A 26747-nucleotide genomic window follows, 5' to 3' on the forward strand; every position below is an offset into this window, starting at 1 on the left:
TCAGGTATAACTGTGTGTAGGCCCTTGATCCTTCTTCTTTATGAACTACTCCATCTCTGACCTTCCTTTTTAGCATTTCCTTGCTTCCTTCATTTCCATCTGAATCCTTTTTTGCTACCTGGATTTTCTGTGAAATTATTCTCTCTAAACCAGTAACTTCCTAATCCCTGTGCTCAGTGGCCTTTTCCCAATCGTCTTTTTCCAAATTTGTATAGAAATTGGTGCTGATGACACATCTTTCCTCCTTCCCTCTACCCTCTTTTTCCTTTTCTTCATTTTTTATTTTTATTTATTTTTTTTAACTTTATTCTTTACTTTTTATTAACATACATTATTAGGCCCAGGGGTACAGGTCTGTGAATTGTCAGGCCTACACATCTCACAGCACTCAGCATAACACATAACCCTCCCCAAATGTCCATAACCCAACCATCCTCTTCCTATCCCCTTCCCACCGGCAACCCTCAGTTTGTTTTGTGAGATTGAGTCTCTTATGGTTTGTTACTTATTTGTTTGTTTTTAAATATTTTATTTATTTGACAGAGTGTGCAAGCAAGTGAGCGCACAAGCAGGAGCAGCGGCAGTGGGAGAGGGAGAAGCAGGTGCCCCACAGAGCAGGGACCCTGATGTGGGGCTGGATCCCAGGATCCTGGGATCACGACCTGAGATGGAGGCAGATACTTAACCGCTTAACTGACTGAGCCAACCAAGTCCTTTTCTTGTTATTTGAGAGAGTGTGTCCTGGAGCAGGGAGGTGGGGGAGCAGAGGGAGAAGGGGAGAGAGAATCCTCCAGCTGACTCCGTGCTGAGCACAGAGCCTGACATAGGGCTCTGTCCGAGGACCCTGAGATCCTGACCTCAGCCAAATCAAGAGCTAGCCACTTGCCGACTGAGCATCCAGGTGCCCCTTCCTTTTCTTTTCAATATGAAAATTTCCAAACATTCCGAGAAGCGGAGACACTGGTAGAATGAACACTGTATACAAACTACGTAGATTTAACAACTAATATTTCTTTGTATTTGTTTCATCTGTTTTTTTGGTATAGTAAATTATGGACATACTGGTATTTCCACCTAAAGACTTAAAATCTGTACTCTAGGGCGCCTGGGTGGCTCAGTGGGTTAAGCCGCTGCCTTCAGCTCAGGTCATGATCTCAGAGTCCTGGGATCGAGTCCCGCGTCGGGCTCTCTGCTCAGCAGAGAGCCTGCTTCCCTCTCTCTCTCTCTCTGCCTGCCTCTCCATCTACTTGTGATTTCTCTCTGTCAAATAAATAAATAAAATCTTTAAAAAAAAAAAAAAAAAAAATCTGTACTCTACAAAATATTTTTTTTTAAGTCACCTAAAAATTATCCCCACATTATCTCAGTACCATTTTTACATTCAAAAATACTAATAATTATTTTTTAATAATTTTCTAATCCCAGTCCATATTTAAATTTCCTTATGTGTCTGCAAAATGCCTTTTTTAGTTGATCATCTCCAACCAGTATTTAATTAAGGATTATGCACCGTATTTTTTGTATTTCTTAAATCTCTTAATCTTACATGGAACTGCTGCCTCCCCCATTTTCCTCCCAGTATGTTGATTTATTGAAGAGGTAGGATCAGTTGTCTTAAAGAATGTTTTCTTATAATTCTGTTTCCTTGTTGTTCTTGTAATTCTGCTTCCTTGATACCTATCATTCATCTAATCCAGGATTTCTCAACAATGGCACTATTGACACGGGGGTTGTCCGGCCGGATGTTTAACAGCATCCCCGGCCTCTATCCGCTAGGTGGCAGTAGTACCCCCTCCCAGGAGTAACCACTAAAAGTGTTTTCAGAAGTTGCTAAATGTCCCCCGAGGGGCTCCCAGTTGAAGACCACTGGTCTAATTTCTTCCGTCCCTTTTTTTGCTAGTTCTACTTTTTCTGTCAAACTCCCATTTATTAAAGCTTCATTTTCTCAATTGTTGTTAGCCAAAGATGTGTATAACTACCAGCTAGCGCCTCTAAATAGCCAAAGATAGCCAGAATAACCAGACCCAGAGGAGATACTAATTTTTACAAAAACACAAATAAACCTCTGAGACATTAGTTGACCACATACTTTCTTCTAGAATTAGAAGGCTTTCAGGGGTTCAGAGTGTGTCCTGTAATAAATAGGAAATAAATAGATGGAAGTCATAGTTTACTCTTGTGGCCTTATGCCAATGGGCACAAGAAAGATTGACCTGTTCCTCCCTGTCCTCCAGCTCCAAGAGCATCAAGAGGAGATTGAGGGGATGATGAATGCTCTCTTCAGGGGTGTCTTTGTGCATCGGTACAGGTGAGTGAATCAGCTCCTCTCCTTGAAGCAGCTGGTCCTTGGTTATAGAATCTGTAAAAGGAACAAGACCCCTGTCCTGACCCTGGTTATTTGGGGAGTCCTGGCGCTAATGCAACAGGAGCAAACACTGTTGACAACAGATGTTTTAAATGAGTAAGGTTTAGTTCATCCCCAACTACAAAGACTCCTAAAAGCTCTTTTGGGAGCGAAGATAGAAGAGTAAGGTATTGTTGATATTCCTCTGCTCCAACTTTGCAGAAGACCTTCCCATCCCCATCTTCCTGGGGCTGGAGACCTGAGAGGACAAGGGCAAAGAGCCAAAAGGCAGCGCTCACCTGAGGGTGGGCAGCTTGGCACATCTTTCCCTACCCAGCCCGCCGTGTCGCTGTGCTAAAGGCAGGGGAGTTTTACACTGTTTAAAAGAACGGGTGGAGTCAAGTTAAAAATAGCATCCATGTTTTTTCCCTCCCTCTTAACTAGATTTCAACCTCTGCCTTTCCAGAACCCTTCAGCGGATTTTAATGCTTTCTTCTAGTGGAAGTTTGGCCAACAGTGGTATATTAACTCCCAAAATCAGTTTTAAAAGCGCTGAGGAGGATATGCTCAATAATTTTATGCAGTACTACAGAAAGAAAATGTTTCATTTTAATGTACTTCTGTTGGGAGGAGGGGATGAAAGGCGTGGGGCAGGGTATTTCAGTGAAGAAAATAGATTCTTCTGCGGCAGGAAGATGTGTGGAAGGACAGGAAGTGAGTTTGGAGAGAAGGTGCTAAGGGGTCAGTTTCCCTTTCTGCGCCTAGGGATGTCCTTCCTGAGATCCGTGCGATCTGCATCGAGGAGATTGGGTCTTGGATGCAAAGCTATAGCACATCTTTCCTCACGGACAGCTATTTGAAATATATTGGCTGGACCCTGCATGATAAGGTACGTGTCTCTTTTCTCCCGCTCCCCTGCCCCTCATTCCTGCCCTAAGATGCTGCAGCTTTTCCTGGTTTTGCCGTTTGAAAGCTTCACTAGTGGTCAGCCCATCAAGGAAGGCTGCGGAGTTCAAAGCTGCCCAGTATTGGGGAAGGTAGGATAAGGCAGAAGAGAGAAGGCGGCCTCTAGGAGATTGAACACCTCCAGACCGGAGTAGGGAAAGACTTTCCCTAGGAAAAAGCAAGAAAGCTAGGAAAAGCAAGAAATGGATTGGTAAGACGAGTGCTAGGGTGGTAGTCCAAGGTTCTCTTCGTTAGGATTGTCAGATTCTGCTGTGATCCGTCTGTTTGTTAGCTCTGACTCATCCCAAAGTCCTCGACACGCAGGACACCAAGGCCCAGAAGGAGTCCTCTGCAAGAGGGGGAAGAAGGCCCAGTGGGGGTTGAGTAGAGAATAGTCAGTCCTGGTTCCATTGTCCTCGACAGCATCGAGAAGTCCGCCTGAAGTGCCTGAAGGCTCTGAAAGCGCTGTACAGCAGCCGCGACCTGACGGCCCGCCTGGAGCTCTTCACCAGCCGCTTCAAGGTGCGACTGGGCCGCGCTCTTGTGCTTGGCTCACTCTCAGGGTTCCACACCTCCTCTTTCCCTTCCTGTCGCTCTTGCTGTCTGTAGCTACCTGCCTCCGCGCCTTCTCTTTAGGAATCTCAAGTGAGAGCGTGAGCTTGGGGGATGGGTACAATCCGGTGCTGAGCGCTGTGCTCTCTCCCTGCAGGACCGGATGGTTTCCATGGTCATGGACCGAGAGTATGATGTGGCAGTAGAGGCCGTCAAGTTACTAACAATTATCCTCAAGTGAGTCCTGGGGGACGGCGAGCCCTGCGTCTCAGAGTCTGACCTTCCCAACAACAGACAGACCCCAAGTCCTGTCCCTCCATCTCTCATAAATTGACACTTCTTTATGTACCGGTTGAAAGCCGGGGGTCATTCCCGAGTTGCGGGATCTCCAGGAACATTTCCTGTCATCTCTAACTCTCGATGCTCTTTTGTCTTCCACTCATCATTGAAAAGCTGTTGGTCAGCTCATCCTCGGTGCTTTTTTTTTTTTTTTTTCTTTTTGGCTTCTCTTTGGGATTGTTCCCAAATCCTCCTTTGCCTCTTTATTTCTAGCCCTAGTTGTGCTGGAGGACAACGTTCCTGTTCAGCTGTTAGTTTACTCTTGTCTTGGCAGGAACATGGAAGGCGTGCTCACAGATGCGGACTGCGAGGGCATCTACCCTGTGGTGTATGCCTCTCACCGGGCCCTGGCGTCTGCTGCGGGGGAGTTTCTGTACTGGAAGTGAGTAGGGGCCTCTCGTTTGTTCCTGTGACGCCGTCCTGCTTCCGCTCCTACGTCTGCTGCTGCTGTTCCCGGGGACCACCCACCATACCCGTTAACGTTTCTTCTGGTGTCGCCTGTCCCCTCCTCAGCGCGTTGAGGCTTTCCCTGGGTCTTTCCCTCTTTCCCTCACACGTCTCCCCAGACTCTCCTGTGCTCCGTCGTGATGAGCCCCTCCTCATTGGCTCCCACGCGTGGCCTTCTCCCCACACTCGTTCTGCCAGGCTCTTCTACCCTGAGTGCGAGACTAGAGCCGAGGGTGGGAGACAGCGACGCCGAAGTCCACGCGCCCAGAGGACTTTTTTCCACCTTCTGCTGTCCTTCTTTGTGGAGAGCGAGGTGACGTATGGGAAGGAGTTACTTGGCTGTGGTGCGGGAGACCTGCTGGTGGCAGAGAATGGGAGCTGGCGCTGCAGGAAGGAAAGACGCGGTTTATCAGTATTTACCGGAATTTTCTAACGTGGCTTCAGTAACTTAACATGTACCTCTTTCAAATGAAATCTTACTTGCCATGATGTGGGTGGAACTGGAGGGTACTATGCTAACTAAGCAAAGTCAGTCAGCCAGAGAAAGAGGATTCTATGATTTCTCTCATATGTGGAATTTAAGAAACGAAACAGAGGCGCATAGGGGGAGGGAGGGAAAATAAAATAAGACGACATCAGAGAGGGAGGCAAACCATGAGAGACTCTTAACTGGAGGAAACAAACTGAGGGTTGCTGGAGGGGAGATGGTTGGGGGGATGGGGTCACTGCGTGATGGGCTTTGAGGAGGGCACGTGAGGTCATGAGCGTCTATCCAACTGACGAACCACTGAGCTCTATCTCTGAAACTAATGATACACTATATGTTAACTGAATTTAAATAAAATTTTAAAAACAAAAATAAAAAAACCCATATACTTTCTTCCACAGCTCCATGACCACGCTGCCTATTTGGTAGACAGCCTGTGGGACTGTGCAGGGGCTCAGCTGAAGGACTGGGAGAGTCTGACAAGCCTGCTGCTGGAGAAGGACCAGAGTGCGTGCCGTGTGACCGCTGGAGGAGGGGGCCTGTCACCTCCTAGTAGGAAACCGGGAGTCTTCTAAAGGCAGAGGCGTCGTGGGCAGTGGGGGAGTTGGAGTGACTTGGAGATGGCGGGCGGCTAATTTGTGGTTCTGTCTTTCATCCTCCTGCCAACCCAGACTTGGGCGACGTGCAGGAGAGCACGCTGATAGAAATCCTTGTGTCCAGCGTTCGGCAAGCTTCCGAGGGTCACCCGCCCGTGGGGCGGCTCACTGGGAAGAAGGTATGACAGGAAGGGTGGGTGGGTTGGTGAGCAAGATTAAAACCAGATAAGCGCTGTCCATCTTTATCCTCCAGTGCTGGGTTTGTGTGCCCCTTCTCTGCCCCTCAGAGATTTCCATTTCTAGGGAAAAAAAGAGATCTGAAGGAGCTACCAAATGAATTCCCCCTTCCTGGGCAGATGAGATCATAAGGAAGAGGATTACACATCCACACTCTCTGGACTTGCTATTTTCTACATCTTTCCCTCCACCCCTCAAATGTCTAATTCCAGGGCTTAACCCCCAAAGAACGGAAGACCCAAGCCGACGACAAGGTGAAGCTCACCGAGCACCTCATCCCCCTGCTCCCGCAGCTCCTGGCCAAGGTAGAGCCACCCCACCGGGCAGTATCTGGGAACGAGCGGTGAACGGCCTGGGAGCGGGGCTCGCACCAGAGCTCGGAGACAGCGCTCCCCTCCATCCCTGCAGTTCTCGGCTGACGCGGAGAAGGTTGCCCCCCTGCTCCAGCTTCTCAACCACTTTGACCTCAACATCTACTGTACCAGGCGCTTGGAGAAGGTGAGGAGAGAAGAAACTGCCGTTCACAGACCGTGCCGCTTCCTTGCTAGGGCCAGAGGTTCTACCGCCAAGATCTGGTTCTTCTCCAGAACTTGGGTTCCAGAAAAGTCCATAAGCCTTCCCTTTCACAGACATCTTGTCCTTGAAGTTTAATGCTTTCAATCGGATTTGTTTTTTAATCGCCCCCAGCGCTCCCCCACCCAGAAGACTGCCCCCCCCCGGCTCCCCCACCACTCTACCTTCTCTGACCTCTCTCTCCGTCAGCACCTGGAGCTGTTCTTACAGCAACTCCAGGAAGTGGTGGTGAAGCACGCGGAGCCTGCGGTGCTCGAGGCGGGGGCTCATGCCCTCTATCTGCTTTGTAACCCCGAGTTCACCTTCTTCGGCCGGGTGGACTTTGCCCGCAGCCAGCTGGTGGACCTGCTGACTGACCGCTTCCAGCAGGAACTTGAAGAGCTCCTGCAGGTAGAGCCTGGGGCTGAGAGACGGGACCAGAGAAAGCCACGAGATGGGGAACGTGGGTGTGTGAATTCTTGGCAAAATCCCATCGTGGATCTTCTTACGTCCTCAGTCACCCTTCCTAGACGAGGACGAGGTGTACAGCCTGGCAGCCACTCTGAAGCGCCTCTCCGCCTTCTACAAGTGAGCCGCTCGCCGGTCCCTTCTCCTGTCCCTGCTGCTGCCGTGGCGCTGATGCCAGCAGTGCTGTTCCTGTGTAACGTTGCCCCCTCTTCCCCAAAGCGCCCATGACCTGAGTCGCTGGGAGCTCTATGAGCCGTGCTACCGGCTCCTCCGGAAGGCCGTGGACACAGGAGAGGTCCCTCACCAGGCAAGTAGACGAGTCCCAGATGAGCCCAGGGCGAGTCCTTGAGGGCTCTGTGTTCCGGGCAGGCCCAGGCAGCTCCAGTCCCGGGGCTGCGGAGTAGACGCGAGAGGGGAGTCGGGCGCGTGTCGTTCCTTCTGTTCCGCCCTAGAGGGGACCTGTACTGTGCAGGGCCTGGAAGCAGCCGCCTCTCTGGTTTTCTGGGAGTAAAGGATAAAGTTGAGGGATTCTAGGAGACGGCAGATAACTAAGGGAGCAGTGGCGTGCTTGTCCAAGATAGAATTCTCTGACGATTGTCCAGAATCCGTGCCTTTACTCCCAGAGAAGGAACCCAGTGTCCCCTAATCTCGTTTTCTCTCTTCGCTGCTTTTGTTTCTCTTCACTTTTTCGGGTGTGTGTCCCCGCCTCCCTCCCTATCTGCTCCTCACTCTCCTGATCGTCCACTTGGTGATGTTTGGTTGTTACAGGTGATCCTGCCAGCCTTGACTCTTGTCTATTTTTCCATTCTCTGGACACTATCCCACCTTTCTGAATCAGATGCCTCCCAGGTAAGTGTGAGTCTGAGTAGGGGGGATGGGAAGCAAGCAGCCTGTGTCTCTGTTCCTCCTGCATAAGCACTGTCTCCACAGAAGCAGCTGCTGAGTTTGAAGGGGAGGGTGGTGGCCTTCTGTGAACTCTGCCAGAGCTGCCTCTCAGATGTGGATTCTGACATCCAGGAGCAGGTACTCGAGGGGGTCCAAGGAGGCATGACTCTCCCCGTGGTTTGAGGAAGCCTTGTTCCAAGGGGAAATGAGCTGTGTAAGTTCTGTCTTGATTAATATCCTATCTTTTCTAAGCATTCTTTTTTCCCCAACAGGCTTTTGTCCTACTAAGTGATCTACTTCTCGTCTTCAGCCCTCAGATGATCTTAGGGGGTCGCGATTTCCTTAGACCCCTTGTCTTTTTTCCTGAAGCCACTCTCCAGTCGGAGCTAGCCAGCTTTCTCATGGACCACGTCTTCATCCAGCCCGGAGAACTGGGCAGCGGTACAAGGACTCTATACCTGGGGCTCAGGAAGGGGTGTGGGGCTTGGGCCTGGCTCAGGCACTTAAGGGCAAGAGTCCTAAATCTGTGGTTCTGATATCTCCATTCTGCGTTCGCTGTGAGCCAGGCCATTCCCAGGAGGATCATGTGCACATAGAGCAGCTGCACCAGCGGCGCCGCCTCCTGGCTGGGTTCTGCAAGCTCTTGCTCTATGGGGTCCTGGAGATGGATGCGGCCTCTGATGTCTTCAAACACTACAACAAGGTGCGGCGGACCGACTTCAGGCTGAGCACGGGGACTTCAGACCCTGGAGCACTCCGGGAAGGAGAATGGGGAAGGTGATGCTGCCAGGCTCGAGGCCAGGCGTGAAGGAGAGTGGGAGGAGGAAGAAGGCCACAAGAGCTTGGAATAAAGAGACGTAGAAGAATCAGTAGTGAGTGAGCGTGGGAAGAAAGCTGTTTGGATTAAATTTATTGGAAGAAAATCTTATTCTTCATATCCGGAACCTTTTTTCCCCCTGTGAATGCAGTCTCCATAAACTGGGGTATAATACAAGAAGGGGAAAGAAAAACAAAAAAAAACAAAAAAACAGGAGCACCTGGGTGGCTCAGTGGGCTAAGCCTCTGCCTTCAGCTCAGGTCATGATCCCAAGGTCCTGGGATCGAGTCCCGCATCGGGCTCTCTGCTCGGCGGGGAGCCTGCTTCCCCCCTCTCTCTGCCTGCCTTTCTGCATACTTGTGCTCTCTGTCAAATAAATTAAAAAAAAAAAAAAACCTTTAAAAAATAATTGGAAAAAAAACAATGGAAGAGGATCAACCCTTACAAGATATCTAGCTGGTGTACCTCAGTTTCCTTGACTCACCATTGTAAGGATTCCTGCTTATTTTTTATGTATATTTTGAGTACCTTCTCTGGGCCAGATACCATTCCACGTACTAAGGACACAGCACTGAGCCAACGCAGAGTAGAGGAGCTTCTGTTCTAGTGGGGGAAAGGCAGACAGTGAAGGCTTCAGTGCCGCAAAGAGAGCAGACACTGGCAAGCTTATTACGCTTCTTCCCCAAGATACAGTCTCAGGGCAGAGTTTCTTCCTTTATTGTTTTATCTACACTCTGATGTCTTTGGGCCCGGGCCTGCTGGCTGGAGAGCAGGTCCAGTCTAAGTTGTCTTATACTTCAAATTCATGTTTCCTGACATAAAGTGCTTCAGGAAGGACACATGATGAGAAGAAATAGAACGGGAAGTCTTGTCTTATGGTCAAACATGATCTTCTCCATTTCCTGTCCCTCAGTTCTACAATGACTATGGTGACATTATCAAGGAAACATTAACCAGAGCAAGGCAGATTGACCGCAGTCATTGTTCCCGAATCCTGCTGCTAAGCCTCAAGCAGGTACGCCCTTCTGCTTGGTGCTTGGAGCGCTTCAGACCGATGATACTTGCCCTCCCCGTGGCCCGCCAACTGTCCGCTCGCCCTCAGCCATGTAGGATGTCAGATCCTTGCGAACAGGAACTTCTGATTTACTTTGACTCTACTTGATAGTCTCCTTCCTAACTAGAAGGTCTGTGGAAAGTTCTCGCTGATGGGCAGTTTCCACCCTAACGCCACAGAAATTCAGCTATTGGGACATAGGAGCACCAACAGTAAAATGATAGAAATTCCTAATTTTCTTTTAGTCTGTGGTCTCAGTCCCTTCAGTTACTCCAGACGTTTGTATTGCTATAGAGCAAGGGTGAAGGCGCTCTCTACCGCAGAGGGTTGTGGGAGCAAAGAGTAAAAGTAGCAATGACATCCCAAGCCCTTTAGGACTTCTGGGCCGAGAAGGGAATGCTGTACTTTCCTATTTCCACTTTGTTGCTGCTTTTCCCAAATGTCCCGTGTTTTCCTGCACACAGTTGTACACGGAACTGCTGCAGGAGCAGGGGCCCCAGGGCCTGAATGAGCTTCCGGCCTTCGGTGAGATGCGTGACCTCGCCCGAAGGTTTGCCTTGAGCTTTGGACCCCAGCAGCTACAGAACCGTGACCTGGTGGTCGCGCTACACAAGTAAGGAAGGCTGGAGGTCAGGGTCCTTGGATCTTTCTGGGAGGGCTGAGCCAGCGGCTGTGTGCAGGGAGAGCTACAAGCCCGGTCTGGGAGGGAGGAATAAGGGTGTCGAAGGGGAGCCGTCTGGCCAGTGGGGGTCCTCTGGGAAACAAACCGGGGTTGGGGAAGGGGCCCTCGGACAGGATGGTTCAGCCCTGGGAGGGAAGGGAAGAGGGACCATCTTCCTAAAGTCGTTCTGCTCAACCAAGGGAAGGCATCAGATTCTCCTTGTCTGAGCCTCCTCCGGCTGGCTCCTCTGGTCAGCCCCCAAACCTGGCATTCCTGGAGCTCCTCTCCGAGTTTTCCCCCCGACTCTTCCATCAGGACAAGCAGCTGCTGTAAGTTGGCGGGTGGGTGGGCGGTGATGCGGATCAGGGAAGTAGGGACCGTTGAGGGCCCGCGAGCTACTCAGCCTGTTCACCCCACCCCTTCCTTAGACTGTCCTACCTGGGAAAGGGTCTGCAGCGTGTGTCCCAGTCCCTTGACTGTCCGTGGGGGCCCGTCACCACCTACTGCCACTCCCTCAGCCCTGTGGAGAGCACGGCAGAGGCCAGCCCTCAGGGCTACCCCCGCTCCAAGAAGAGGCGCACGGAAGGTAAAGTGCCGCGAGCGTGGGTGTCGGTGTCCCGCGGGTTCCTAGATAAGCAGCCTGTGGCCTCCTGCCTCCTTCAGACTTCTGTCTTGGGTCAAACAAGTCTTTCACTGAGCATCTGCTGTCGTTAAGGGGAACTCATTTTCTTCACGGTTTATCTGCCAACTAAAAATAGAAAAAGTTTGTGAAAAATCAGATTGAAGCTGATGATAAAACCAGAGATTGAATGAAGAAATCTATACATTTGGGGGCCCTTACTTGCATCTGGTATTCTGTTATTTACCAGATTTAAAGATTTTTATACGACCTTCTTGGATTTTTTTCTTTTTAACTTTCAGATCACTACCTGTCTTATAATCTAAGGGGTAGGGGTTTTTTTTTGTTTATTTTCTTTTTTTTTTTCTTAAGATTTTATTTACTTGAGAGAGAGCATGAGAAGGGAGAGGGTCAGAGGGAGAAGCAGACTCCCTGCTGAGCAGGGAGCCCAATACGGGACTCGATCCCAGGACTCCAGGATCATGCCCTGAGCCAAAGGCAGTCATTTAACCAACTGAGCCACCCAGGTGCCCTAATTTTCTTTTTAAATAAAGAGTCTCATTTTAAGTGATAACATCCTAGAAATCACAAGTTTGATGTGTTGTTACGTGTTTTCAAGTGAACACTTTAAAATACTCACCTTCTCTATCGCTCAGCCATAGGCAGAATCACTCATCTACTTCCTATCTCTGGATTTGCCTATTCCAGACGTTCATGTAGTGAAATCGTACACTGTGTGACCTCGCGTGGCTGCTTTCATTCACTCAGCACAACGTTTTCAAGGTTCATCCATGTTTTAGCATATATCAGTATCTCGTACCTTTTTCATTTTCTCTAAAATTAGGAAGAGAACATGAGCTGGGCGACGGGTGTGGGGGCAGAGGAAAGGGAAAGCAGACTCCCCACTGAGCAGAGAGCCCGACACGGGCTCCATCACAGGACCCTGAGATCATGACCTGAGTCAAAGGCAGACACTTAATTGACTGAGCCACTCGGGCACCCCAGTACCTCATACATTCCCACGACCAAATAATATTCTGTTGTATGGCTATGTCACATTTTATTTATCTATTTGCCAGCTGATGGATATTTGGGTGGGGTTTTTTTTTCCTTTTGATTGGAGTATAGCTGACATACAAAGTCCCTTTAGTGTCAGGTGTACCACACAGTGATTCTGTAAGTCTGTGTGGTAACTTTATACATCACGCCGTGCTCACCGTAAGCGTAGTGATCGTCACTCACCACATAATGCTGTCACAGTCCCACTGCCTGTGTTCCCTGTGCTGTACCTTTCACGCTGTGACTTCCTCACTTCCCAGCTGGAAAGCCTGTACCTCTCTCCCTTGCATCCATGTCGCATGTCCCACCACCCCTCTGCCAGCTCCCAGTTCTCTGTATTTATGGCTTTGTTTCTGCTTCTTTTGTTCGTTTGTTTTGTTTTTTAAATTCCCCATATAAGTAAAATTCTATCATTGTTTGTATTTGCCTGTCCGATATTTCACTTAGCATGATACTCTCTAGGTCATCCATGTTGTCACAGATCTCTTTAATAAAAGTGGAGTAAGGTTCTGTCATGTGTGTGTACCGTGTACCGTACGTGTGTACCGTATAGTTTTACCCATTCACCTACCAGTGGGCACTTAGGTTGCTGCCGTAAGGTTGTTTCTACATTTTGGCTGCTGTATATAATGCTGCTCTGGACATTCATGTACAAATTTTTCTGTGTACATGTTTTTAATTCTCTTGAGATGTACCCAAGAATGAAATATTTGGGTCATATGGTCCTTCTATGTTTAGTGTTTTGAGAAACTACTAAACTGTTTTCCGAAGTACTTGCCTCATTTGAAGCTCCTGCAGCAATGTATGAGGGCCCTGGTTTCTCCACATTCTTGACGACACTGGCTATTGTCTTTCTCCTTTTTCCCATCTCCTAGTGGTTATGATGTGGTATCTCATTGCCTGAATTTGCATTTCCCTCATAAGTAATGTTGAGCATCTTTTCATGTGCTTGTTGGCCATCTGTATCTTCTTTTAAGAAATGTCTATTGAAATCTTTTTGCTCATTTTTACTTATTTTTTTATTGTGTTACGTTAGTCACTGTACCACATAGCATTAGTTTTTTTTTTTTTTTTAAGGTTTTATTTGACAGAGATCACAAGCAGACAGAGAGGCAGGCAGAGAGAGAGGAAGGGAAGCAGGTTCCCTGCAGAGCAGAAAGTCTGACGCAGGGCTCAATCCCAGGACCCTGGGATCATGACCTGAGCCGAAGGCAGAAGCTTTAACCCACTGAGCCACCCAGGCGCCCCATCATTAGTTTTTGATGTAGTGATGATTCATTGTTTGCGTATAACACCCAGTGCTCCGTGCAGTCCGTGCCCTCCTTAATACCCGTCACCAGGCTCACCCCTCTCCCCATCCCCCTCCCTTCTAAAACTCTCCATTTGTTTCCCAGGGTCCGCAGTCTCTCATGGTTTGTCTCCCCCTCCAGTTTCTCCCACTTCATTTTTCCTTCTCCTAACGTTCTCCATGTTATTCCTTATGTGCCACGAATAAGTGAAACCACATGATAATTGACTTCCTCTGTTTGACTTATTTCGCTCAGCATAATCTCCTCCAGTCCCATCCAGGTTGATGCAAAAGCTGGCGATTCATCTTTTGTGATGGCTGAGTGACCCTCTGTTGTGTTTGTGGACCACGTTTTCTTTATCCAGTCGTCTGCTGAAGGGCAACTCTGCTTTTTCCACAGTTTGGCGACTGTGGCCATTGCTGCTGTGAACATTGGGGTACAGATGGCCCTTGTTTTCACGACATCTGTATCTGGGGTAAATACCTTGTGGTGCAATTGTTGGGTCATAGGGTAGCTCTATTTTTAATTTTTTGAGGAACCTCGATACGGTTTTCCAAAGTGACTGCTCCAACTTGCATTTCCACCAACAGTGTAAGAGGGTTGCCCTTTCTCCACAACTTCTCCAATATTTGTTGCCTTGTCGATTTTTGCCATTCTAACTGGCATAAGGTGGTATATCAATGTGGTTTTGGTTTGAATTTCCCTAATGGCCAATGATGATGTTCACTTTTTCATGTGTCTGTTAGCCATTTGTATGTCTTCTTCGGAAGAGTGTCTGCTCATGTCTTCTGCCCATTTCTTGACTCTTTTTTGGGTGTTGAGTTTGAGTTCTTTATAGATCTTGGTTATCAGCCCTTAGTAGCGTCACTTGCGAATATCTTCTCCCATTCTGTGGGTTGCTTTTTTGTTTTGTTGACTGTTTCCTTTGCTGTGCAGAAGCTTTTGATCTTGATGAAGTCCCAAAAGTTCATTTTCGCTTTTGTTTCCTTTGTCTTTGGAGACCTGTCTTGAAAGAAGTTGCTGTGGCTAATGTTGAAGAGATTACTGCCCATGTTCTCCTCTAGAATTCTGATGGATTCTTGTCTCACACTGAGGTCTTTCATACATTTTGAGTTTATCTTTGTGTATGGTATAAAAGAATGGTTTAGTCTCATTCTTCTGTATTTAGCTGTTTAATTTTCCCAGCACCGTGTATTGAACAGACTATCTTTTTTCCATTCAATATTTTTTCCCTGCTTTGTCAAAGGTTTCTGTTCTGTCAAAGACTCTGTTCCACTGGTCTATATGTCTGTTTTTGTGCCAGTACCATGCTGTCTCGGTGATCACAGCTTTGTAGTAAAGCATGAAGTCAGGCAACGTGTTGTCCCAGCTTTGCCTTTTTTTTTTTCCTTTCAACATTTTCTTGGCAATTCAGGGTCTTTTCTGGTTCCATACAAATTTTAGGATTGATTGTTCCAGCATTTTGAAAAATGCCATTGGTATTTTGACTGGGATGGTGTCGAAAGTATACATTGCTCTGGGCAGCATAGTTGTTTTAACAATGTTTATTCTTCCAATCCATGAGCATGGAGTATTTTCCCATCTTTTTGTGTCTTCAGTTTCTTTCATGAGTGTTTTGTAGTTCCTATGTGACGGAACCTGGGCGGGATTGCCCCAAGCGGCACTTGGAGATTTTGGAGGATAGGTTTATTTAACGCTGGCAGGCTCAGAGGACCGTGATCTCCAGAGGTCTGAGCCCTGAGCACAAACAAAAGGGGTAGTTTATAAACTTGTACTTCTGTATCTGTGGCACTTTTGCGCCTGCAGCAGGTGAGGCAGTAGAGAAAACCCAGAATGGCCCTGGGGCCGGGACTGAGATTCCCCTACGGGATTGGTCAGGCACGTTAGGGTTAGAACGCAGACTTCCCTTATCATTCCCTGCTTTGATGCCCCTTTAAACCCCTAGATTAGAGGGAATCGTCTTTGTTTTCCAAGGGGCGGTGGTGAGTAAGGAGTAAGTGGAGTCTGATCTTGGCAGTGATAAGCCTAATAAAGGCATTTAATATGCAAGGACAGAAGGCTCCTGTGAGGGGGAGCACAAGAGGGGGGCGAACCAAGGGACCCACTGTGAGAGGGAATCCTACCAAGTTCGCTGGAGTGCTTCCCCCCCGGTGAGTTACTCCATCCTGGGACTGGGTCAGGGTTTCTTGGGCACCCCCAATCTAGCATAGGAACAACACTCCTCCTGTAAGGAGAGGCAGAGTCCGCCTTGCACAGCCGTGAGCAAGCTGAGCCCACGCCTGTTTTGGAGGACCACTGAGGCCAGTGAATCGAGTTGGCGCTACAGGGCCAGGGCTGACTGAGTAAGGGAGGAAAAACCCACTGAGTTGTTGAGCTAGCCCCGGGTACCGAACACCGAACCTGTGACATCCCGACACCCGTGGCACCGAGGACAGCTCCTGACGCGGCCAGCAGGCTCACGAGCAGGGGAATGGTGGCCAGGGAGCATCAGGGGCCCCTAGGAGGTCTCCAGATAGCGGAGCGTCGCTCCCCAGAAGGACTGAAAGATTAGGTAAGAGACGGGCGTGTGTCTGACTGTGCGGGGGGACGCGGGTGTATACACCTTGATCACAAGCCAGGAATTGTGTTATTAGGTGCACAGACCCAACTAGGGCCTGTGACAGGAGAGGAAGAGTTTCCACACAGCGGTACCAGGGCCAGAAAGGGATAGTATGAGGTTCCTGGTGCCGAGGTGGGAGGTGACACAGTGAATTGGTTGAAGATGACAGCAGGTACTGGATGGGCCTGGGCTTCGTACAGATCCGGTGGTCAGACGCTGGGGTGGATCTGAGTGGTTAACTGCTTGGTAGGAGGCGTTAATCGTACCTACTAGTGGTGCTGCCGATGTTTGCTGTGTGTGGATGGGCGACCCGGGGATGTGCCAGGGCGAGTTATTTTTTGTCTCCCTCTGGGGTTTGACTTCAAGGCTCGGGGTGAACGTGGACTTAGTTATCAAGAAGATGGTGGCCCATTAAGTGGAAGTCGGCCTTTGGTGTGTGTCCATGCCGGGTGGGAGAAGTCAGTGGGGCACTGGCACAGGATTGAGGGGGATAAGCCGGAAAGTCCGTTTGCCAGGAACAGTGATACGAGCGTCTGCCCCCCTCCTCCCGCCAGGCTGGGCAAGCTAAGGGCAGGGAGGAGGGACAGCACAGCAGGCAGCAGAAGAGCAGGGCTGACTGGGGTCAGGAAAACCATAGTGACATGTGGTTAGGAGTAGACAGCAGAGGGCTGATAAAAGTGGGGTCCATGACCTTAGAGGGAGCCACTGTGGCTAGCCCGACAGCAGATAAGGCCTGTGTGCAAATAAGTGCAGTAATAAACCCTAGGATCACCCAGTAAACAACAATAGCAGGTCTCTGGGAAGAAGTCCAGTCAGAACGGGAAACATTGCAGAGTCCGACTCCGAGGATGAGGGGTGTCACGCCGACGAGAGCGAGGGAGCGTGGCGAGCAGGTGTCCATCAGCTCGTGGGGTCTTGCCGAAGATGAAGCTGGGGCAAGTCTGTGGGGGCTGGCAGGACTTGCCGCTGGCGTGGCTCCTCGTCCAGGCCATGGGCCCTTTTTACTCTGGAGTGGTAGACCCGTGAGTGACATCTGAGACCATAAGGGCAGGAGGGGTGGTTAGAACAACAGAGTGAGGCCCTATCCACTGTGGTTTGAGGGGGTCCCTTTTCCAGTCTTTGACTCAGACTGAGTCTCCTGCCTGGAAGGAGTGTACCCAGGACCCTAAAGAGATTGGGCCCTTTTAGTCGTGTATCTTTGTAATTTATTTAGGGTGGCCCCCAGGGCCTGAAGTTGTCTGTTTTTTATCCCCAACCTGATATAAGTTTCCTGGGGGAAGCCGTCCATACACTAACCTGAAAGGGGAGAAACCTAGCATCCCGGGTGTGCAGCGGGCACACAGGAGGGCCAGGGGCAGCAGATCTGGCCATGGGAGGTTAATCTCCTGACAGAGAACTTCGCTGCGGTTCCCTTGAGGTTGCGATTCTTTTACTTTCCCTGAACTTTGGGGCCAGTAAGAAGAGCAGAGTCTCCAGGTGACGCTGAGAGACTTGGTTAAGACCTGTACAGTGTCTGCTGCAAACGCGGGTTCGTCGTCACTGTGGATGGTGCGGGCCGAACGGGGGCACGATCTCCCGCCACTGGACTCTGGCTGTTTCTCGGCTTCCTTCCGTCCTGCTTGGGACGGCTTCGGCCCACCCAGGAGTATACGCACACGATCACTAGTTGATATTTGAACCCCCTGCTCAGCTGCACGGCTGTGAGGTCTATTTCTGGGTCTTCCAAAGGGGTTACTCCCATCCTCTGGACGCCTGGCGGGCGCTGCGGTGCAGGCTGAGCATTATTTTTAGCTCATGTCGTGCATTGCTTGCTGGCGGCTGGCTGAGGCCGTCGTGCTGCTGGAGGATGGCCTCTAATGCAGGTGGTTTGTTAGATGGGTGAGTTGGTGGTACTCCTTGACCAGATGCCCTCGTGTTGTGTTGGGATGAAGACGCGCCCATCTGGCATCACCCATCATCCCTTTTTAGTCAGGGTGGCCTCCGAGTTTACACTGACGAGCCTGGCCAAAGGGCTGTTGTATTGCCCACGCCCCAGTGGCCCCAAGGATGGTCGGCGGTTCTTTTGTTGAAAGGGGCCACTGGCAAGGTGACAGCAGAGCGCTCGGCCCCAGTATCAACCCTAAAAGTCACTGGTTGACCCCCTACTTCTATTCTGACCGCGGGCTCATGGGGGCCAAGGAGGAGAGAGCTCGGTCCTCCTCAGTCTGAGTGTTTCTGCCGGGTCTATGAGGACGTCCTCTTGGGGTTTTTTGGTAGCCGCTGGGACATTCATTTTTTCAATGTCCCTTTTCCCTGCAGTAGGTACATTGATCCTTTGCTAAGGGGGTTCTGGGTCCCCTCCCTGTTGGTGGTCAGGGTCTCCCCATTTTTGTGTCCTTTTTCCTCAGGGCAGTGGTGAGACCGACTTTTTTTTTTTTTTTAAGATTTTATTTATTTATTTGACAGAGACACGGCGAGAGAGGGAACACAAGCACGGGGAGTGGGAGAGGGAGAAGCAGGCTTCCCACAGAGCAGGGAGCCCGATGCGGGGCTCCATCCCAGGACCTGGGAGCATGACCTGAGCCCAAGGCAGAGGCTTAACACTTAACCACTGAGCCACCCAAGGCGCCCCACCGATTTACTTTTGGCTTCCCTTTTGGCCGTGACGTCCCTGTTCATGTAGACGTTACTGGCAACCTCTATCAGCAGGGTGATGTTCAACCCGGTGCAACCCTCTAGTTTTTGAAGTTTTTGTTTTGGTCTGGGGTGGCCTGAGCCACGAAGGAGGTGTTTAGTATCTGTTGGCTTTCCTGTGCTTCGGGGTCAAACGGAGGGTCTGTTTCTTAGCTCCTGCTCGGATTCCCCGGAGGAAGGCTTCCTGGCATCGGTGGATGCAGACCTGTCCCTGTCCCTCGTCTGTGGTGAAGTCCCGTGGGGGGCGCTTCTTGGGTGCAGCTGTGTTAGCCCAAGACGTAGGGTCCGGGACTCCCGCCGGTGCGTGCTCTTCTGGGTACCGCTCTGCTCCTCTGGTTGTCGTCGTCCTCCTCTGTGTGGAACAGGGTGCGGAGTCACCGTTGGCAGCCTGCCCGGGTTGGCTGCTGAGTCATGAAGAAGGATTCCATGAGGTTTCTCAGAGTGGGATGGGGTGTGATGTTTCCAGCCAAGGAGGTGGGCGGTGGAGAAAGCCTCGTAAGACCTCCAGGAAGTACTGACCCGTCTTCATGGTGCCTCTCAGGTTCTCGAATCTCTCATACTGGCATTTGGAGGGTGCCTGTGCCCGGCCTGGGGCGCAGCCTGGCTGCTGATCCTGGAGAAAGTGGATCCTTTGGGCCTGGGGCACCGGGGAGACTGATGGTGGTGGAATGTCTGGAACCATGGGGGGACCAGGCGTAGACAGCCTTGGGGGAGCAGGATCGGGTCATCCTCAGGATCTCCGGCTAGGATCTGTGGAGGCCGGGCCTTCTGTCGGGCTTCTCTGGGCCACTTGGATGAGGCAGTTAAGACCCTGGCCTGTCCCTGCCTATCGTAGGTGAACTGCACCCAAGTGGGGGAGGGTCTGGGCAATCCCTAGGCAGGAGTCTGTACAGAAACTGGCCAGGGTGTCCTGGTTCTCCTGTTAACAATTCGCCACACCTACCAAACCACTGGGACATCCAGTGTCCCTTCCAAAGGCCATCCGACATCAAACATGGGCCTTTCTCACTCACATCGTGTTCTTAACTGGACAGGATGTATCTTAACTCCACAGTCTCCTGAATACCCCTTCTTGAAATTTTTGATCATGGTCTCGAGGACCATAGGTTTACTCTGCCCCGATCCTGTAGTGATGTTCCCGTGTGCGGCGGCGCAGAGACAAAGGCTGGGTGCCCTTCCAGAGGAGAGACCAACCAGACGCCCACCTGTCCGCTCTCCTGGAGGAGAGTCGGGGGCCTCTTAGCCATAGCGAGTCCGTATAAACCCCGGACTGGCGCCCCGAAGGGCCCGCCCTAGACTCTATGAGGTCACCACAGAAACCGGTTGGGACCCACTCAGACTCCGTAACCCCAAGACCGTGGAGCCACAAACAGGCTGTTCGTTCATTCCTGCACTCACACCGAAGTTACTACAGTTCCTCCCCGGTGGAGGTTCCTGTCCTGTGGGTCTCCCTGCTGGGAGGCCCTGACCTGGGGAATTCCTTTCAGAAATCCCTTTCTGTCCCCCCTTTCAGGAGGTTCCTGACCCGAGGGACCCACCTTCCCCCCCCCCCCGCCCAGGAGTCCCTACCTGTGAGACCTCTCAGAGGTCTCTGGGCAGTGATCAGCCTCCCCTTCCACCCTACGGGAGGGCCTGTCTGGTCCTGGGGCCCCAGGCCTTACCGTCACCCGACACTGGGACCCAGTCCTCACCTGCCAAGTCTCCCTGAGTGTGACCGGTGGGTGTGGCAGGCCTGGTCCGAGGCAACCGGGTGGGACACTGCCGAAAAGTAGCCAGGGTGCGCCTTCTCTGTTACAAACCCTGTTCTGTCAACACCCCGCCGTTGTCCCCAAACCAGTGGCCACCATGGGCCAGCATGTTTGGGTTTCCTGGTCAGGGAACCTGGGCTGGGTCGCCTGACGGAAGAACCAAGCGGCACTCGGAGATCTTGGAGGACAGGAGGTTTATTTAACGCCACGGGCTCAGTGATCTCCAAAGATCTGAGCTCAAACAAAGGTCTTGAGCACAAAGGGGGTAGTTTATACACTTTTATTTTTGTATATGTGGCACTTTTTTGTGCCTGCTGCCCGCTCTGCAGGAGGGAAAACCCGGAATGGGACTGGGACCAGGACTGGGATTCCCCGACTGGATTGGTCAGCCACCTTAGAACACAGATTCCCCTTATCGCCTAGAGTACAGGTGCTTTACCTCTTTGGTTAGGTTTATTCCAAGGCATCTTACGGGTTTTGGTGCTATTGTAAATGGAATTGACTAATTTCTCTTACTGCAGTTTCATTGTTAGCATATAAGAAAGCAGCTGATTTCTGTGCATGGATTTTGTATCCTGTCATATTGCTGTATGAGTTCTGATCATTTAGGGGTGGAGACTTTGGGGTTTTCCACATAGAGTATCATGTTATCTGTGAAGAGACAGTTTGACGATGACTTTGCCAATCCGAATACCTTTTATTCCTTTTTGCTTTCTGATTGCTATTACCAGGGCTTATAGTACTACGTTGAACAACAGTGGTGAGTGTGGGCATCCTCCCCGTGTTCCTGATCTCAGTGGGAAGGCGGTCAGCTTTTCCCCACTGAGAATGATACTCGCTATGGGTTTTCCTTTTGCTCATTTTTAAATTGGGTTGTCTTTTTGTTGAGTTGTCAGAGTTCTTTATATACTCCAGATACAAGTCCCATATCAGATATATGAGAGGCAAAAATTTTCTCCCACTTTGTGTGGTGTTTTTTCATTTCCTTGAAAGAAAAAGAAAAGTTTCCTAATTTTGAAGCAATCCCAATTATTTCGTTTCTCTCTTGTTGTTTGTTCTTTGGTGTTATAGCTTGAACGGTCATTGCCTAATCTAAGATCCTGAAGATTTTACACCTGTGTTTTCTTCTAAAAGTTTTCTAGTCTTAGCTCTTAGACTTTGGTCTGTCATCCATTCTGAGTAAATTTTTGTATATGATGTGAACTAGAGTGAGGTAGAGCGTTAATATTTTTATGTCTTTTGTGTACCACTTGAGAGTATTTTTTTTTTAAGATTTTATTTATTTATTTGACAGAAATCACAAGTAGGCAGAGAGGCAGGCGGGGGGGTGGGGAGAAGCAGGCTCCCTGCCGAGCAGAGAGCCCGATGTGGGGCTCGATCCCAGGACCCTGAGATCATGACCCAAGCTAAAGGCAGAGGCTTAACCCACTGAACCACCCAGGCTCCACGAAAGTATTTTTATATCACCTGGAAACTCCTTTGATCGGTGAACTAATAATTGTTAAGGACCTAGTCTGTGCATGATACTGTGTTAGGTGTTTCACACGCTGGGAAGGATCCTCAAGCAGCCGTTTAATAGAGAAAATACATTTATAGAAAATATAAATTGTGAATAGTCACCTGTGAACGATAACTTCCGGAGGGTTTTGAGAATCGACCGATGCGCGTTATAGAATTCAGGGAAGGAAGGGATCCCGTTGAGTTTAGTTGATCTGAAGCTGATGAAGGCTTCACCAAGAAGATGAAATTGAAGCTGGAGCTTGAGAAACGGGTGAGACTTATGTGAGCTGCACGGAGGAAGGAGCAGCCGAGCAGCTCGTGGACAGCCCGAGCAGGACACGGGAAGGCCCGTGCCAGCCGAGCACACAGATGTATGGATCGGGTTGCCTGAAACAGCGCGTTTGTAGAGGTCGGAGAAAACTGAAAGGACGGGTTCCATTGTTCATTCAGCAGATCCCGACTGAGCGCCGTGTGCTGGGCATAGGGCAGTGCACAAAGAGACAAATCTCTCCTTGACAGAAGTGGCGGGTTGTGCTGTGTGCTGTGTGCTGTGGTCGGAGGCAGGAAGGGGGTGAGCAGACAGCGGGGAGGCAGGAGTGCCCTCCTGAGACTGGGCATGTGCCTGGCATGTTCTGAGCACAGCCAAGCAGGCCAGATGGCGAACAGAGAGGATGTGTGACATCAGACCAGAGAGACTGGAGGAGCCCAGAGCACAGGAGGCCGAGTCAAGACGCTGGCTTTTACCAGAGGAGTGACAGGACCTGCCATCTGTTGTTAAAGGATCCTTCTGGCTGCTGTGTTGAGAAGTTGGCCGTAGGGGGCAAGGGCAGAAGCCACCAGCAAGGAAGCCGTGGAGGGGGTAGACTGGGGGGCGTGGTGGAGGTGGGCAGAAGTGACCGGATCCCGAATACACTTCCGGGAATCACCGATGGGATGTCCTGACAGACCGGATGTGGCCTCTGAGACAGGAGTGGAGGGTGGACTTGGCCTTGGCCGGTAGAAAGGATTTTGACCCAACAACTGGTACTGAGGGCACGGCTGCCGGCGGAGATGGGGAAAGTGGGGCCCGAGCAGACCAGGGCCTGAGCACGAGCGTGTCGTTGCCGGTGAAGGTGCTGGACAGACAGCTGGGCACGGGGGTCTGGTGCTCAGGGGAGAGGCAGACACCTGAGATAAATCTGGAAGCTCGTGTTTAGAAATGTGAACCTGCCCACGTGGTTAAGGAAGCCGGTGCAGATGGAGGATGGGGGAGGCCGAAGGGCTGGGCCGTGGGCATCGCACCACGACGAGGCTGGGCAGAGGGGGAAGGTCCGCCTGGTCCTCCCTGGGGAGGCAGAGTCATGCGTGTGGCTTATTTTTATGTTCAATTTGGCTTTTTTTTTTAAGGATTTATTTTCTGAGATAAACTTGGATTCTTCCTCCTCTTCTGCCTTCTCAGGTCTCTGCAGGAGAGACTAATGCCGTGAGCCCCGGGGGTTCCTCTTCAGATCAGCACGCCGCCACGGCGCTCATCTCGGTGTTCCTGGCTTTTAGAAAATCTAGTGTCCCATTTCTCTGTTCTCGCTAGCCCTCCTGCTTCCGTCCTTGTGGCTCTGATCCCCAAACTCTACAGCCATTTTAAGCCTTTTTTTTTATTGTTTTTGTTTTCCTTGAACAAGTCCTAGATACCATGTTGTAAGCCTTTTGAGAGCGCAGGGTTATACTCCGTTTCAGTCCAACATCACCAGGCCATAGAAGTTTTCCACTCTCTTCTTCCTTAACTTTCACGAACCAGACCTTGGGCAGGTCTTGAAAACGTAGGAAGCCATCTGTGGCCGTACCTGGTCGGCCGTGAATACACACATCTGTTTCTCTTTTAAGATTTTATTTATTTATTTGACAGAGATCACAAGTAGGCAGAGAGGCAGAGAGAGAGAGAGGGGGAAGCAGGTTCCCTGCTGAGCAGAGAGCCCGATGCGGGGCTCGATCCCAGGACCCTGAGATCATGACCTGAGCCGAAGGCAGAGGCTTTAACCACTGAGCCACCCAGGCGCCCCCCCCCCACCACCTTTTCTTTTTATAAAAGACGCACACCTGTTTCTCGGCAGGGCCCCCCAGGCGGCAGAGGGAGGATGTCCGTCCGTCCCAGGAAGAGAGCCTCCAGCTGACCAGCATCCCCCCGTCACCCACCCTCACCTCCACAGCCGTGAAGAGGGGGCAGCCTCAGAGGGCGTTGGGAGAGGCAGAGGAAGAGGGCAGCTCAGAACCGGAGCACAGCGCCCAGGGGTGAGGGCCGGGGGCAGCAGCGCCGGGCATCGGGGCTCGGTGTCTGGCTGCCTCCGCGCTGCCGATTGTTCTCTCCGTCCTTCTGGGTCCGTCCCTGGGCCTTCCCCACTGTCTGAGCTTGAGATTTTCTTGCTCCCTCCGCGCTTTTCTCCCTTGTAACACCCCCCGCCGCCCCTTCTTCTGCCCATCCCCGACCCTACTTCGTTCCCAGCAGCCAGCCCCTCTCGGGCAACCAGAGGCCAAGGTTCTCGAGTCCACGGCGTTTCCGGACTCTGCTCCACCCTCCAGGTCCCGGCTTGGGCAGCCGGCTGACCCGGTGAGCGTCTCATCCCGTGCCGTCCCCCCTTCGCATTTGGCGGCCCCACAAGGGGTTCTCACCTACCCCACCCCACAGCTTCTGTGCCCCCGCTTTTAGGACGTGTTTGCATCACAGACCCCTTCCTTCCCGGTAGTGTGTGCCCCGGCGTGCGGCACTGACCGGAGGGGAGCTGCTCCGGTGCAAGCAGCAGGGGGACCCCAGAGCCCTTTCCCCGCACCCCTACCCCTGCTGCCCGACCCCCACCCCCGGGTGCCTCCCAGAGAATCTCCGGGCTCGGGCTCGTGTGTGAACAGCAGCGTGAACCCCCCCTTCTCTGCGGTCCTCAGACTCAGCCTGATGGAAGAGGACGAGGACGAGCTGGAAGCTCACAGCGAGCTCAGCGAAGGATGGCAAGACGCGGACAAGGTGAGCGGGCCCGGCCTCCCTCTCCTTCTAGAACTGGAGGCCGCCCTGACCCAGGAGCCAGAACGGCTTTCCTCTGCTGCCCTCGCGCTGCCCTTTCTCTGAAAGCTGCTCAGGATTTTTTTTTTTTTTTTAAAGAATCACAGCGTAAAGGAGGGAGATTTGTAAGTTGCTTTGTACTCTGCTTGGACTTTCATTAAAGAAGGGAGGGAAGAACAATTAAAAATACCAAAAAGGACTCAAATAACGCTCGCCGCGCCCTTAATCTCCGTCTAAGAGATGATGGCAGGACCCTGGCCCCACCGGGCCTCCCCTCACTCCCCCCCCCCCACCCCGTACCTGCTTCCCCAGCAGCGAGTGGCTCCCGCAGGTGCACAAGGAAGCTGTGAGGCGATGCGAGTCCTCGGCCGCACCACCTTGTCAAGTTGGCGTCTCGCTCTTTTTTTTTTTTTTTTTTAAGATTTTATCTTTTGGCAGAGAGAGGGCGAACACAAGCAGGGGGAGTGGGAGAGGGAGAAGTAGGCTCCCCGCTGAGCAGGGGCTCCATGCCAGGTCCCTGGGACCATGACCCGAGCCGAAGGCAGACACTTACCGACCGAGCCTCCCAGGCGCCCCACGTTAGCTTCTCTCCCCTCCTCGGCCTCTGCATCTGTCAAAGGGAGTTTTGTGACCTGGCGATTCACAGACCTGTACCCCTGGGGATAAAAATACATTATATGTTTATTTAAAAAAAGAGAAACTACAGATAAAAATCAGGGAGAATATGTAGAAGAATGTTGAAAAAGAATTAAAAAGGAGCCTGTGAACTGGGGAGGCGTCTGGGTCTGCTGCTGTTGCGCTCTTCTCTGTTCTTCCGGGAGAAAAAAAAGGCGGAAGAGAACAGTTCAGGGGAATGGAGGGGTTTGTACTGTGGGGGGGAAACAATGATGTCTTCAGAGACTGGGGAGCAAAAAGCTTCTATTAAAACGGTCTTTCCTAAAGATCCCTCAGGGCAAATGCCAGCCTGCGGTTCCCGACGGAGCGAATGGGAGGGACTCCGCTCCTGCCCACTGTCCCCTCCTACCCCGCCCCCCGCGGGTGCAGGGACCCCCGCGGTTCTTGTCAGCGGTGGGACCTGGGACCGAAGGGCCCGTCTGACTTGTGCCCCCTCCCCCCAGCACTCCTCCCCCAGCGAGCACGGGCTGGACCTCTTAGATTCCACAGAGCTGAACCTTGAGGTGAGTGTCCCCACGCAGGCTGCGGAAGGCAGGGGACGAGGCGCCGCGTGTCTTTGGGAGGAGCTGGCGGGTAACCCGTGTGCCGGGGCAGTAGGTGGCAAGAGAGGCCACAGGCCGTGGCCTGCTCTCTCCGCTGCTCTAGGAAGCTCCGGAGTAGCCATGGGGAGAGGCTAGGAGGAGAACTAGAGCGGTCGCCGGGAGGAGCTTGTCGTCCCCTTTGCTCTTTGGGCTGTTTTTTCTCTGTTTTCATCTTTCCCGTTCCAGGATTTCTGACCGGATCCTGGGGCCCTCCCCACCTCCACTCCCCACCTCACCTTGGAAAAGGCCCACGGGAGAACACAGCAGAAGGAGCCGTTACTTCCAGGCCCCACCCCGGTCCTTGGGAAGGAGAGGTGGGCTGCGCCTTCCTCACCTAGCCCTTTCCTCTGATGACGCATCGAGAAGCCTTGGGCGTCCTGTCCTTCCTAACGCTCCCTGGCTCTGTCCCTGTGTTGAGGACGGGGCCTTTTTCTGCTGTGTCGGGGGTGGGGGGGCTTCACCTCAGTCCTGGAGAGGCTCTGCCTCCCTGTGCTGAGCGGAAAGAGCCCAGTAGTTTTCTGTATTTTTGGAACAGCTTTCCCGGCCGCCTTTGTGCCCCAGTGACTACCTCAATAAACCTGTTTCAAGCAGCTGG

General features: G+C 51.5%; 1 protein-coding gene across 9 annotated transcripts in view; it reads left to right on the forward strand.

The window, feature by feature from the left end:
- Positions 1-26747, forward strand: part of STAG3 (STAG3 cohesin complex component) — a 36777-nt gene extending 10030 nt beyond the window's left edge. For 5 of the 9 annotated variants that reach the window (XM_059414522.1, XM_059414523.1, XM_059414528.1 and 2 more), the window contains 26 exons: positions 2235-2308; positions 3110-3233; positions 3713-3811; positions 3999-4078; positions 4455-4562; positions 4826-4940; positions 5516-5666; positions 5786-5889; positions 6160-6252; positions 6356-6445; positions 6710-6910; positions 7017-7087; positions 7187-7274; positions 7736-7816; positions 7898-7990; positions 8125-8293; positions 8419-8555; positions 9583-9684; positions 10188-10336; positions 10585-10713; positions 10813-10970; positions 23959-24136; positions 24348-24452; positions 24782-24860; positions 26015-26074; positions 26339-26747. In XM_059414522.1, the coding sequence (XP_059270505.1) occupies positions 2235-2308; positions 3110-3233; positions 3713-3811; positions 3999-4078; positions 4455-4562; positions 4826-4940; positions 5516-5666; positions 5786-5889; positions 6160-6252; positions 6356-6445; positions 6710-6910; positions 7017-7087; positions 7187-7274; positions 7736-7816; positions 7898-7990; positions 8125-8293; positions 8419-8555; positions 9583-9684; positions 10188-10336; positions 10585-10713; positions 10813-10970; positions 23959-24136; positions 24348-24452; positions 24782-24860; positions 26015-26074; positions 26339-26347 (2847 nt within the window). In that variant the 3' untranslated portion in view covers positions 26348-26747. The remainder of the gene's footprint in view (positions 1-2234; positions 2309-3109; positions 3234-3712; positions 3812-3998; positions 4079-4454; positions 4563-4825; positions 4941-5515; positions 5667-5785; positions 5890-6159; positions 6253-6355; positions 6446-6709; positions 6911-7016; positions 7088-7186; positions 7275-7735; positions 7817-7897; positions 7991-8124; positions 8294-8418; positions 8556-9582; positions 9685-10187; positions 10337-10584; positions 10714-10812; positions 10971-23958; positions 24137-24347; positions 24453-24781; positions 24861-26014; positions 26075-26338) is intronic. The other 4 variants (XM_059414524.1, XM_059414525.1, XM_059414526.1 and 1 more) reach the window with 4 other exon arrangements.

Source organism: Mustela nigripes, chromosome 11 (genome assembly GCF_022355385.1).
Source record: "Mustela nigripes isolate SB6536 chromosome 11, MUSNIG.SB6536, whole genome shotgun sequence".
In the NCBI taxonomy this organism is placed as follows: domain Eukaryota; kingdom Metazoa; phylum Chordata; class Mammalia; order Carnivora; family Mustelidae; genus Mustela; species Mustela nigripes.